This window comes from Mustelus asterias, chromosome 9 (assembly GCF_964213995.1).
Source record: "Mustelus asterias chromosome 9, sMusAst1.hap1.1, whole genome shotgun sequence".
NCBI lineage: Eukaryota > Metazoa > Chordata > Chondrichthyes > Carcharhiniformes > Triakidae > Mustelus > Mustelus asterias.
Genome location: NC_135809.1, coordinates 132,379,291 through 132,393,752, shown reverse-complemented (window position 1 = coordinate 132,393,752; position 14,462 = coordinate 132,379,291). Strand labels below are relative to the sequence as shown.

The following is a 14,462-nucleotide window of genomic DNA, read 5'->3' as shown; positions in this document are numbered from 1 at the left end:
TGGAGCTGCCGGCAGTGATATAGGATTCGTAAAGGCCTTGACAGAGTAGATGCTGAGAGGATGTTTCCCCTCATGGGAGAGTCTGGGACCAGAGGGCACAGTCTCAGAATAAAGGGGCGCCAGTTTAAGACTGAGCTGAGGAGGAATTTCTTCTCTCAGTGGGTTGTGAGTCTTTGGAGCTCCTTCCCACAGAGAGCTGTGGGGCAGAGTCCTTGTAATTAAGGCTGAGATAGATAGATTTTTGAACAGTAAAGGAATCAAGAGTTATGGGGAAAGGGCAGGAAAGTGGACATGAGGAATGTCGGATCAGCCATGATCCCATTGAATGGCCGAACATGCTTGAGGGGCCGAATGGCCTACGTCTGCTCCTATTTCATATGGATCAAAGGCAGCTTTCTTCGCCATATAATCCCACACTTATAAATAAAAAAAAATCGAGGGGCCTGATTTATCACGAGCGGAGTGGCGTCTGATTCGCCCGTCCCACTTGCAACCTATTCCTCAGGGATAGGGGCACCATTTTTAAAGGTCAGCCGAGCGTGAAGGAGTTCATCCTTCCCGCTCCCTCCCCTGGGCACTGCCCCCACGCACACAGACAGTATCCAGGTAATGCCCAGACATCTTCCCCTGAGCGACGCACTGCTCTCTCAGTGCACAGCTTGGGAGACCAGTCTGGTTTCACATGGTCCCGCCCTCACACTGAAGAGGATGTTTATTCTGACGGGTGGAGGGGTTGGGGGAATGATTCAGGTGTCGCAGCCTGATAATGATAAGCTAATTAATGCAAATGGCATTTCCGACGTCACTGAGGGGACTGCGAGTACAATCGCGTCACGCACTCACACTGACGTGAAACGTGGTTTGATTGTTCTCACGAGATTTTCCACTCACATTGCCAAACCTGCCTGTCTCGGTCGAGAACAGAAAATCCTGGTCGGGAATGGAAAATCCTGGTCGGGAACGGAAAATCCTGGTCGGGAACGGAAAATCCCGGCCATTGGATGTTCCTCAATAGTTATCATTTTTTAAATTATTTATTTGCGGGAATGTGAGCACTAATTGCTGGGTCACAGCGATTGTCCATCCCCAACTGACTAATAAATAAACTTTACTTTAATTGCCCTTATTATAATCTGTATTCAACCTGGACAAAACTCTGAGTGGAAGCTGCTAATGTGTCGATTATTTCCTGTACTTTGCTGTGACATCCTTCTTGTCTGGTTGTATAAAGAGCTGTGTGTGAGGAGAAATCTGATGCAGTTGATGGTGTTTATTGATTTGTTTGCGCAGCGAATCGAGGCAGCTGACCTGAATGGTGGTGAGCGACGGACTCTGATCACCCCAGTCCAGCACCCCTATGGCCTGACCTTGCTGGACCCCCACATTTACTGGACGGACTGGCAAACCCGCAGCATCCAGCGAGCTGACAAAAACACAGGTGGTGACATCATTACAGTGCGGGGCAACTTGCCAGGGCTAATGGACATTCAAGCTATTGACAGAATTCGACCTGTTGGTATGTAACGCTTGATATTTTAGTGCGTTTCTCACTAGTTAAGATTCTACTCAATGTATGTCGAGGGTTAGAGTCTCTGGTCAGATAGGCAGAGCAGTGGCAAATGGAATTTAACCCAGAAAAATGGGAGGTGATGTGTTTTGAGAGGACGAACAAGACGAGGGAATACACAATGAACAGTAGGACGCTAGGAAGTACAGAGGATCAGAAAGACCTTGGGGTGCATGGACAGGTGGGTAGGGTGGTTAAGTAGTCATATGGGATTCTTGACTTTATTAGCCAAGGTATAGAATATAAGAGCAGGGAGGTTATGATGGAGCTGTTTAAAACGCTGGTTAGGCCACAGCTAGAGTACTGTGTGCAGTTCTGGTCGCCACACTATAGGAAGGATGTGACTGCACCAGAGAGGGTGCAGAGGAGATTCATCAGATATTGCCTGGGCTGGAGCGTTTCAACTATGAAGAGAGGTTGGTTAGGCTGGGGTTGTTTTCTTTAGAGCAGAGAAGGCTGAGGGGGAACCTGATTGAAGTGTACAAACTTATGAAGGAAATAGATAGGGTAGATAGGAAGAAACTTTTCCCCTTGGTATAAAGGGATATAGGCCAAACGCGGGCAATTGGGACTAACATAATGGTAAAACTGGGCGGCATGGACAAGTTGGGCCGAAGGGCCTGTTTCCGTGCTGTAAACCTCTATGACTCTATTAACCAGGGGTATAGATTTAAGATAAGGGACAGGGGATTTAGAGGAGATTGAGGGAAAGCTTTTTCACCCAGAGGCTGGCGGGAATCTGGAACTCACTGCCTGAAAGTATGGTAGATCAGCACTTGAAATGCCATAGCGTGCAAAGCTACAGAGCAAGTGCTGAAAGATCGGATTAGAATAGATAGGTGCTTGATGGCTGGTGCAAACATGATGGGCCGAAAAGCCCCTTTTTGTGCTATAAAACTCTAGGATCTTGCTGTGTAACAGCTGGAAATGGTTCGAATCTTGACTATTATTCGTTTGCTCTGCTCAATGCAATTGAACGTTGTTTGGCTGGGCCTTAGAGGGACTCTTGAATGTTGCTCCAAAAAAAATGAAGGAAATAACTGTGGTGCTGCTTTTTCCTGTAGGGCTGAGAATTGGGTGAGAGTTCTTTCTGACCCCAAAAATATTTACAAGACAACTAGCAGTCCCTCTATGGCCCCACCGCAGATCCCTTTTCTCCCTCTTATCCACTGTAAGCGTCTCCATGTAGGACCCCTGCTGGATTTCCCACTTCCCAGCCCATCCTGTTAGCTTCCGTTCAGTAATGCTCTATGAGACCCATGTCACTGACCCTGTCACTGGTGCCATCAGCCACGCAGTGTAATCATTCCATCCACTGGCCAGCCAGTGGGTACACCCTGTGACAACCCCCTGTGCTTGAACAGAATAAGATCATAGAATCCCTACAGTTAAGAAGGTGGCCATTCGGCCCATTGAGCCTGCACCGACAACAATTCCACCCAGGCCCTATCCACGGAACCCCACATATTTACCTGGACATTTTCTAGCAGACAGTGTTCTGGGCAACTGGTCAATCTACCTAACCTGCACATCTTTGGACTGTGGGAGGAAACCGGAGCACCTGGAGGAAACCCACGCAGAGAATGTGCAAACTCCATGCAGACAGTCACCCAAGGCCAGAATTGAACTTGGGTCACTGGCGCTGTGAGGCAGCAGTGCTAACCACTGTGCCACCATGCTGCAATTATGTGATAGAATTTTATTTGCGAAGTGACAAAAATATTACTGCCAAATGTTGATAACTCAGTCATTTTTCACCGAAAATAATTTGAGTTCTTCAGAAATTGAAATTAAACCATTGGATTAAAAAGTTACAATAAGCAAATTCAATTTGTTTTATCCAACAATTCAAATTGGATGACTTTGATTTACGAAGAGTGAAGTGTTGATGGGAATTGGTTGAATTCCAGGTACACTTGCTTCCCGTCTAATGGTTCACTCGTCATCCTCAGAATCCAGCTGAATAGATGCTTCCGCACTCTGTTGAAAGACGTTTTGCTTTGTTCCTACGCAGGTTTTAACAAGTGTAGTGTCAGGAATGGGGGCTGCAGCCACCTCTGCCTGCCACGACCCAGCGGCATCACCTGCGCCTGCCCAACTGGAATCCAAATGAAGAGCGACGGGAGGACCTGTGACAATGCCCCCGAGACCTATCTCCTCTTCTCCAGCCGAGGCAGCATTCGCCGGATCTCTCTGGATACAATCGATTACACGGATGTGCATGTTCCAGTTCCTGAGTTACATAACGTCATTTCCCTGGATTATGACAGTGTGGAGATGAAGGTTTATTATACAGATGTCTACCTGGATGTGATCAGGTAATGATGTAGCGTTGTCAGTGAGTCACAACTCAATGTCATTTTTTTTATTCATTCGTGGGACATGGGCATCGCTGGCTGGGCCAGCATTTATTGCCCATCCCTAGTTGCCCCTTGAGAAGGTGGTGGTGAGCTGCCTTCTTGAATCGCTGCTGTCCATGTGCTGTGGGTTAATCTACAATGCCGTTAGGGAGGGAATTCCAGGATTTTGACCCAACGACTGTGAATGAGCGGCGATGTATTTCCAAGTCAGGACGGTGAGTGGCTTGGAGGGGAACTTGCAGGTGGTGGTGTTCCCATTTATCTGCTGCCCTTGTCCGTCAAGATGGAAGTGGTCGTGAGTTTGGAAGATGCTGTCTAAGGATCTTCAGTGGGTTTCTGCAGTGCATCTTGTAGATAGTACACACTAGTATTAACCCTATGAACAGCGAATGTCTGCGTTGTTGCTGTTTCCTGCTCTCACCCTGAACTAAAGAAGTCCATCGACCTTTTTCTTTCCAATTTCTACCCCTCCCTCGCCTGCACGTGGCCCATTCCTGACTCTTCCCTTCCCTCCCTTGCCTTCCCTGACTCCAATTCTCACACACTGAATTCAACATTCTGCTAGGAAATGTGCCTAATGAAGATGAGAATTTTCTTCCTGGGAAAGGGGCAGGTGGAAGTTGAGCCCAGATTCTGTTACACAGACACCTGATTACAGAACACTTTACTTAGTGTCCAATCAGAGCACTGCAACCTTGCTGCGTTTGTCAGGATTTGGGGTTTGGGATGTAAACAGGGGAGGTGATACAGGGGAGATTATCACTAGACTATTAATCCAAAAACTCAGCTAATGTTCTGGGGACCTGGGTTCGAATCCCACCACGGCAGATGATGGAATTTGAATTCAATAAAAAATATCTGGCATTAAGAATCTACTGGTGACCATGAAACCATTATCGATTGTCAGAAAAACCCATCTGGTTCACTAATGTTCTTTAGGGAAGAAAATCTGCTGTCCTTACCCGGTCTGGCCTACACGTGACTCCAGAGTCACAGCAGTGTGGTTGACTCTCAACTGCTCTCCAAGGGCAACCAGGGATGGGCAACAAATGCTGGCCAACCAGCGACGCCCATGTCCCATGAATGAATTTTTTTTAAATTAAATAATAATGTGCTTTGTTTTTACTCTGTTTGAGAGAGTCCCTCAGAAAGGCAGGAAAAGTACAATAAGAACACACTAAAAGATTGCCTAGTGACAAAACAAAATTGCATCATCTCACTGTGCTGGTTTTTATAATTTCATTCTTAAGGAGTTTATCCTTGAGCCAAAAAGACCTGAATTGTCTCCGGATTAATATTTATTGTGTGACCTGATCTCAGTCGAGAGGAGGATTTGTCAATGACCACAGCGCCTCTGGTTAAGGAAGGGGAAAAATAATGTTCTGTCTGCAATCCGCTGACAGTGCAGTTAAGGCGAGAGATTTTCATTCAAAGCAATGAGGGGAGATTTTCTTGGTGTCAGGCACCCCGGCCCGCGTAAAACACAGACCGGGAAACTGTCCCCTTTGAACCACACGTCTGCAAAGGTACCTATCAGATTTCCCCGAGTATAAATTAGCAACAGAAAGTTGAACAAGTTCTTGAACAGGCGTGTGCTTGAATCCCACCAATGTTTCTGATATTTCTTCCTCAATGCAGTATATCTTGGTGCAAAATCAGGAGATTCTACCCTCTCAGAACATAAGAGATAGGAGCAGTAGGCCATTCAGCCCATCAAACCTATTCTGCTATTCAATATGATGATGGCTTCAACTCCATTTTCCTGCCTCTCTCCATATTCCTACGATTCCCTCAGAGACTCGGGGCGGGGGGGGGGGCAGAATTGGGTCAAGAATACAAAGATTCACAACCCTGTGAGTGAAGGGGCTGGGGGGATAGCCTGGGGGTGGGGAGGATGCCTTGGGGTTGGATGGAGTTCTGTGGGAATTTGGGGTGGATCAGTGCTATAGTTATTTAGAAGCTAAAAGTGCTTTCAATTCTTCTAACTTTTCTCTGGGTAACTATTGCACTGACCCACCCAGAGCGAGCACCACTAACTTAACACCATATCTTATAAAGACTTAAGCTATAAACTCAGTAGGACCCACCCAAAAGCATGCCACAGCTCTATGGAATTTATTGTAATTCTCCTTCGTACTCCAGCTATTCCTCAAGGTAAGACTCTATGTTGGTCCTTTCCTTAGCTTTTGGCTACCAATTTCTTTACCAATCTCAGGACTGTGGATGCCTCCGTCCCTTGTTCAGGCAGATATCTAGATGTCTTTCCCACAGCTCCTCAAGCTAAAACTGCTGACTGCTTTCTGTCACAAGGCTTTGTGAGGACCACGACAGATTTCTCCCATGAGCTAGAGCAATTCTTCCAGCTGCCGTCTTCTCACGAAATCTAAGTAGAGATCGGACATCCAAATTCCTCTGTTTCTCCACAGACTCTAGCCTTTGTAATGTAAACAATGCTTTTTGTCTCCTCAGAAGTGCCAACCTCAATGGCAGTGGAATGGTGACAGTCATTGGTCAGGGTTTAAAAACAACTGATGGTTTGGCCATTGACTGGGTAGCAAGGAATCTCTACTGGACGGACACTGGCAGGAATACCATTGAAGTGTCCTGGCTTGATGGAAACTGCCGGAAAGTGCTCATCAACAACAGCCTGGATGAACCAAGGGCAATTGCTGTATTCCCTAGAAAAGGGTAAGCAAATCTTCTTTGGAGGACCAGGGTCCTGTTCAATAGGAGGTTGACATTTTGTCTAGCGATGTCACATTCCTTATAACCATACTAAAACAACATCCACCTACTTTCTAAAATGGAATGATACTTAGAATGAAATGGTGGCTACTGGTCATATCACTGGACTGGTAATCCAGAGGAAGAGGCTCTGGGGACATGGATTCAAATCCCACCTCAGCAGCTGTTAGTATTTCAATTCAATCAATAAATCTGGAATATAAACCTAATCTCATTGATGGTGACCATGACAACGATCATTGATCTTTGTAAAAACCCATCTGGTTCACCCATGTCTTTTAGGGAAGGAAATCTGCCATCCTTATCCAGTCTGGCCTACATGTGACTCCAGAGCCACAGCAATGTGGTTGACAGTTGTCTCAAATGTGGTCTCAATTCCCCACTGAAATGGCCCATCAAGCCACTCCGTTTCAAGGGAAATTAGGGATGGCTGATAAATGCTGGCCTTGCCAGTGACTCCCCCAATCCCATAAAAGAACAAAGGGAAAGAAAGTTGTTAATATAAGAATAGGGAACAGGTCAAATGTTTTCTCAACTCTGGGTATGACTTCACCGTATCTTGCTACTACCCACATAAATTTGAGACAAATGGGTTAATTTTCTTCAATCGCTTAAGAAAGTGAACCAAGATCTATCTGGACATTTAGTGATTCACCACAAGTGGCACAGTGGCACAGTAATTGGCACTGCTGCCTCACAACACCAGGGACCCAGATCCAATTCCTGCCTCGAGTGACTGTGTGGAGTTTGCATGTTCTCCCCGTGTTTGCGTGGGTTTCCTCCCACAGTCCAAAGATATGCAGGTTAGGTGGATTAGCCATGCTAAATTGCCCGTTAGTGTCCAAAGCTTTGTAGGTTAAGGGAATTGACTATGGTAAATGCATGGGGTTGCAGGGATAGGGTGGGGAGTGGGTTTGGGTAAGATACTCTGTTGGAGAGTCAGTGCAGACTCGATGGGCCGAATGGCCTCCTTCTACACTGTAGGGATTTATGATATTGCATGATTCTATGGTAACCTTCAATTCCAATCAACTTAAATTCAACCAAGTTTATCAGAGCTGGAAATTGTCTGGGCAGATACTTTAAGTGGAGCACGGCATAGTCCCACCACAAGAGATCCAGGGGGGCATCTCCTCCCACAGTCTTTCCAATATCAATTCAAAAGTAAGAACATCTGAAATCTGCCATATTAGATATTTCAGTAAAATATGCCCAACTTTTAAAGAAACATTTTCCTTCTTTCTGAGCCTCTGTGTTAGGCCTCTTATCGTGGTCATAGGAACAAAGGTGAAAACATCAACCTTTACCCCATGATTCAGGTTAAGCGAAATCCCAAGGTGAATCCGCCCCCAGTGCTAGGCAGTCTCTGAGTGTGTCATCACATTGTTGACCTGGAGTGTAAGCAGTTGACAAAAGTGATGTTTCACGTTTTAACAGAGCTGTTTAAAAGAACTGAAATTAAATGTTCCTGTAAAGCAAGCCATTTAAATATAAAAATATGAACATTATTCTTATGTTCTGCTAGGTATCTCTTCTGGACAGACTGGGGAAATCTTGCCAAAATTGAGCGTGCACAGTTGGATGGCACAGATCGGAAGGTCCTTATTAATACTGATTTGGGATGGCCTAATGGCCTGACCTTGGATTATGATACAAGAAGGTGAGCTACGAAAAAGCAAAGATATGAAAAATGGCCATGAGATAATCAGTGTGTAAGGAGAAATTTAATGAAGCTGCATAGATTGTGAAGGAAAGCTTTATTTTATCCTGGCGATCTGCCAGTAATCTCTTTTACTAACATTGTAAGGTTAATCAGAGTCATTCAATGTTACAGTAAAGTAGCACTCTGATCGCCTTTGAATGTGGTTTGTGGGACATGGGAATTACTGAATTCATACAACTGCAGTGTGATACAGTTGGGTGATAGTTTTCCACTGATTGAACAGTTTAGGCCGAAACTCTCTGGAATTTAGAAGAATGAAGAGAGATCAAATTGAGGTATACAAGATGATAAAAGGTATGGATAAAGTAGACGTGGAGCAGATGCTTCCTGTTGTGGGGCAACCTAGGACATAGTCATAGGATAAAGGGGGAGCAAATTTAAAACAGAGTTGAGGAGAAACTACTTCTCCCAAAGGGTTGTGAATCTGTGGAATTTGTTACCCCAAAGTGCGGGAAATGCTGGGACAGTGAGTAAATTTAAGGAGGAGTTAGACAGATTTTTAATTGGTAATGGGTTGAAGGGTTATGGGGAGAGGGCAGGAAAATGGGGACGAGGAGCATATCAGCCATGATTGAATGGCAGAGCAGTCTCAATGGGCCGAATGGCCTAATTCTGCTCCTATATTTTGTGAATTTATGAACTTATGATGTTAAATTGGGGATTATGAACAGTCCTTCTGTTTTTTTTCTTCTTCCCACCCCCGCCCCAATCACCGTTCTGATCCGGTAGATAGTAAGTGCCGTGTGAGCGGAATCCCAGAAAGGGAAACTTGACAAGCGATCACAACTGTTTTCTGTCTGTGTTTTACCACAAGAAAATACATGTACTAAGTCAGGAGTCACTAATTCCGAGGAGTCACTAACTCCAGTCAAGCTTTTGGAAATTTTAAATATTAAAATTAAAACATTTATTAACAAAAGAAAACTTAAGCCCACATGATTACATTTACACAGTTAATATTGCTCTTACAGAACTATTCCCCAATAGCTTCTTACTTGGTTGAACTCACAAATAAATATCCCTTTATGCAATAGTCCTTATAGATATTTAATCTATATAATTCCAGCAACATGTCACAATGCTCTGTTGCTGTAGGGGAGGAATTTCACAGGGTTTCTCTCTCTCTCTCCCTCGGTTGTGAAAATTCAAGATTTTAAACTAAAACCTTTCTTTCTGGAACAGACAGACACTTCTGTGGGATGGCTGAAGACAGCTCACTTCACATGCTTACTGTTCTGTCCCAGCACAGATCACTCTCTTCAGGAGATGTTACACAGCTATACCTCAATACAACTCCCAATCTCACTTTAAATGCTTTATTTCTTTTTCATCTTTTCCCATTGTTCTGATCCTCATTTAAAATTTACCTTTCCCAGGATATAAAGATCTTTTGTATTCTTCTTATGGCCTCCACTTGTGGGTTAAACTTTGCCGGATTTATTTATGCCCATTTCTAGGTTGTAAACTCCTTACCCCCCCCCTTTGGGATTCAACAACTAAAAATCCAAACCCTCCCTTATCTCCTAATGCACATTTCTATCCCTGTTGTGTTTACGTGTGGAACAACCTGGCCCTTTTCACTTCAAATTCCTGGCTTTCACACCTAACCCCTTTGATTGTCTTGATTCCATAAACACTCAGTCCCCAGTTTAACTAAATTAGTCAAACACACAGACACACATATACCCCCCACGATCTTGTTGCACAGAATATCACAGTAAAGGTCAGAAATGTTAAAAAATAAAAATTTCCTCACACCCTCGGGCTATGTATACAGTAAGCAATCTGAAATTTAATCTTAATCAATAGAAATCTTTCCTGACAGGATCTACTGGGTGGACGCTCACTTAGACAGAATAGAAAGTTGTGATTTAAATGGAAAACTACGCCAAGTTCTGGTTGGCCAAGTTACACATCCCTTTGCCTTAACTCAGGTAAGGAACACCTTGTTAACAATCCATCAAGATCTGTACTTTCAGAGAGTCGAAACAAGGTTGAAAGTGACAGAGAATACAAACACACAATGCCAGTAACACGAAAGAACAAGATGGACATCAGGGTGGAATTAAGGTTCCTGCACCAGTGAATTTGAAGGAAGGGTGATAGTTAAATCCAGTGACGGCTGCCCACCCACCCGCCTGTGCCCCCACTGCAATTATATCCACAGCAGAGGCAAAATGAGTCCCTTAAGGAAGCAATTAGCACCCACTGAAGGGCTGAAAGAGAGGAGCTAAGCACCCTGTCTGGTAGGGGAAGGACCCCTTATTGGGCCCCGAGCCCCTTCAGTGGCCTCCTCTAAGGTTTTACCCACTCTCCCCTCCCCTGGGAAAGGTTGGCCTTTCACCCCCTCTTCCCCACCCCATGCATCCATCCTGAAGCTCTGGAAAGTGTGGAACTTGCCGCCTTGTTTAATTCAGCCCATGCTGCGCGGTGCTTTCTTATTATCAAAACTGAGCAGGAACCAGATTCCGTCTGGCGGGTGCTGGGAAAATCCAAACTGGTTTCTTGCTGGTGTTGAATGCACATGGCCCCTTCCCCGTGATTCTCCAAGCCCCACGCGGCCCCAGCGCAATCTGCGCCTGAGTCCATGGGGTCAGAATATCGTCCCCATTACGTCTCGAATATGGATGTATCCAACAATGTATAATGGGTGAATGGAGGTCTTGGAAGTTTCCTCCATACTCCTGATTTCTGCCAGGAGTACGCATTCACTAAATAAGCTGGTGCACATTACAGAGGGCAGTTAGAGTCAACCAAACTGCTGTGGGTCAGGAGTCACATGAAGGCCAGACCACATAAGGACAGCAGATTTCCTTCCCTAAAGGACATTAGTGAACCAGATGGATTTTTACAACCCATCTGGTTCACTTTGCATGGTGGTACAGTGGTTAGCACTGCTACCTCACAGCACCAGGCACCCGGGTTCGATTCCAGTCTCGGGTCTCTGTCTGTGTGGAGTTTGCACGTTCTTCCTGTGTCTGTGTGAGTTTGCTTTGGGTGCTCTGAACATGTGCAGGTTAGGTGGATTGGCCATGCTAAATTGTCCCTTTGAGTCCCAAGGTGTGTAGGTTAGGAGGATTAGCTATGGGAAATGTGAGGGCTTACAGGAATAGGGCCTGGGTAAAGATACACTTGCAGAGAGTTGACGCAGACTCAATGGGCCAAATGGCCTCCTTCTCCACTGTAAGGATTCCATGATTCCTCTATGATAGTTGTCAGGGCCACCATTATTTAGAGCAGCTTTATATTCCAGATGTATTTTAATTCCACCAGCTACCTTGGTGGCTGTATCGCTAGATTGTGCCTTTGGATTATGAAAATAAAAACAGAAAATGTTGGAAATACTCAGCAGGTCTATCAGCATCTGTGGAAAGAAAAAGCAGCATTAACTTTCCAAGTCCATATGACTCTTCTTCAGAGGCAGATTACTAGTCTAGTGATATTACCACTGGGTCACGACACGCTCATGGTTAGTCACAGTAAATAGTACTGAAGACTTGTGCTCCAGAACTTGCCGCCCCCGTAGTTAAGCTGTTCCAGTACAGCTACAACACTGGCATCTACTCAACAATGTGAAAATTGCCCAGATATGGCCTGTACACAAAAAGCAGAACAAATGAATTTCCCCTCATGAATCATGGATTCATGAGGGGAAAGTCGTGCTTGACGAACTTGTTGGATTTTTATGAAGATGTGACTAGTGCGGTTGACGGAGGGGAACCGGTGGATGCGGTGTTTTTGGATTTCCAAAAGGCATTTGATAAGGTGCCTCACAAAAGGTTGCTGAAGAAGATTGGGTCACACGGAGTTGGGGGTAGGGTGTTAGCGTGGATTGGGGATTGGCTATCCGACAGGAAGCAGAGAGTCGGAATAAATGGGTGCTTTTCTGGTTGGCAGATGGTAACTAGTGGCGTGCCGCAGGGATCGGTACTGGGGCCTCAACTATTTACCATTTATATAGACGATCTGGAGGAGGGGACTGAGTGTAGGGTAACAAAGTTTGCAGACGACACAAAGATAAGTGGGAAAGTGAATCGTGTGGAGGGCATAGAAGGTCTGCAGAGAGATTTGGACAGGCTGAGTGAGTGGGCGAGGATGTGGCAGATGGAGTATAACGTTAACAAATGCGAGGTTATTCACTTTGGAAGAAATAATAGCAAACTGGATTATTATCTAAATGGAAAGAAATTACAACATGCTGCTGTGCAGAGGGACCTGGGGGTCCTTGTGCATGAGACACAAAAACCCAGTCTGCAGGTGCAACAGGTGATCAAGAAGGCAAATGGGATGTTGGCCTATATCGCAAGGGGGATAGAATATAAAAGCAGAGATGTCTTGCTGCATCTGTACAGGGCATTGGTGAGGCCGCAGCTGGAATACTGTGTGCAGTATTGGTCCCGTTATTTGCGGAAAGATATGTTGGCCTTGGAGGGAGTGCAGAGAAGGTTCACCAGGTTGATACCAGAGATGAGGGGTGTTGACTATGAGGAGAGACTGAGCAGATTGGGTTTGTATTCGTTGGAATTTAGAAGGCTGAGGGGGATCTTATAGAGACCTATAAGATAATGAAGGGGCTGGATAGGGTAGAGATGGAGAGATTCTTTCCACTGAGAAAGGGAACTAGAGGGCACAGCCTCAAAATAAAGGGGGGTCAGTTTAGGACAGAGTTGAGGAGGAACTTCTTCTCTCAGAGGGTGGTGAATCTCTGGAATTCTCTGCCCACTGAAGTGGTGGAGGCTACCTTGTTGAATATGTTTAAATCACGGATAGATGGATTCCTGATCGGTAAGGGAATTAGGGGTTATGGGGATCAGGCAGGTAAGTGGAACTGATCCACTTCAGATCAGCCATGATCTTATTGAATGGCGGGGCAGGCTTGAGGGGCTAGATGGCCTACTCCTGCTCCTAGTTCTTATGTTCTTAAATCCAACCCGGCCAATTACCGCCCAATCAGTCTACTCTCGATCATCAGTAAAGAGTTGGAAGGGGTCATCGACAGCGCGATCAAGCAGCACCTGCTCAGCAATAGCCTGCTCAGTGACGCCCTGTTTGGGTTTCGCCAGGGTCACTCAGCTCCTGACCTCATTACAGCCTTGGTTCAAACATGGACGAAAGAGCTGAATTCCAGAGGTGAGGTGAGAGTGACAGCCTTTGACATCAAGGCCGCATTCGACCGAGTGTGGCATTATGAAGCCTTAGTGAAACTGGAATCAATGGGTATCAGGGGGCAAACTCTCCGCTGGTTGGAGTCACACCTGGTACATAGGAAGATGGTTGTGGTTCTGGAGGGTCAGTCATTCAGTTCCTGGACATCTCTGCAGGAGTCTCTCAGGGTTAGTGTCTTAGGCCCAACAATCTTCAGCTGCTTCATCAATGACCTTCCCTCTGTCATAAGGTCAGAAGTGGGGTTGTTCGCCGATGATTGCACAATGGTCAGCACCATTCGCAACTCAGATACTGAAGCAGTCCATGTCCAAATGCAACAAGACCTGGACAATATCCAGGCTTGGGCTGAGAAGTGGCAAATAACATTCGCGCCACACAAATGCTAGACAATGACCATCACCAATAAGAGACCTTCTAACCACCGCCCCTTGACATTTAATGGTGTTGCCATCATTGAATCCCCCAGTGTCAACATCCTTGCGGTTATCATTGCCCAGAAACCCAACTGGACTCACCACATAAACACAGTGGCTACGAGAGCAGGTCAGAGGCTAAGAATACTGCGGCGAGTAACTCGCCTCCTGACTCCCCATCATCTACAAGGCACAAGTCAGGAGTGTGATGGAATACTCCCCACTTGTCTGGATGGTGCAGCTCCAACAACACTCAAGAAGCTTGACACCATCCAGGACAAAGCAGCCCGCTTGATTGGCACCACATCCACAAACATTCAATCCCTCCACCACCGATGCTCAGTAGCAGCAGTGTGTACTATCTACAAGATGCACTGCAGCAATTCACCAAAGTACCTTAGAGAGCACCTTCCAAACTCACAACCACTCCCATCTAGAAGGACAAGGGCAGCAGACACATGGGAACACCACCACCTGCAAGTTCCCCT

The 14,462-nt window shown here is 45.7% G+C and overlaps 1 protein-coding gene across 4 annotated transcripts in view; it reads left to right on the top strand.

The window, feature by feature from the left end:
* LOC144499002 (low-density lipoprotein receptor-related protein 4-like) overlaps nucleotides 1-14,462 on the top strand; it is a 417,145-nt gene that overhangs the window by 363,416 nt on the left and 39,267 nt on the right. For all 4 annotated transcript variants that reach the window (XM_078221044.1, XM_078221043.1, XM_078221042.1 and 1 more), the window contains exons 27-31: nucleotides 1,291-1,516; nucleotides 3,582-3,885; nucleotides 6,397-6,615; nucleotides 8,198-8,332; nucleotides 10,221-10,329. In XM_078221044.1, coding sequence (XP_078077170.1) covers nucleotides 1,291-1,516; nucleotides 3,582-3,885; nucleotides 6,397-6,615; nucleotides 8,198-8,332; nucleotides 10,221-10,329 — 993 coding nt within the window. The remainder of the gene's footprint in view (nucleotides 1-1,290; nucleotides 1,517-3,581; nucleotides 3,886-6,396; nucleotides 6,616-8,197; nucleotides 8,333-10,220; nucleotides 10,330-14,462) is intronic.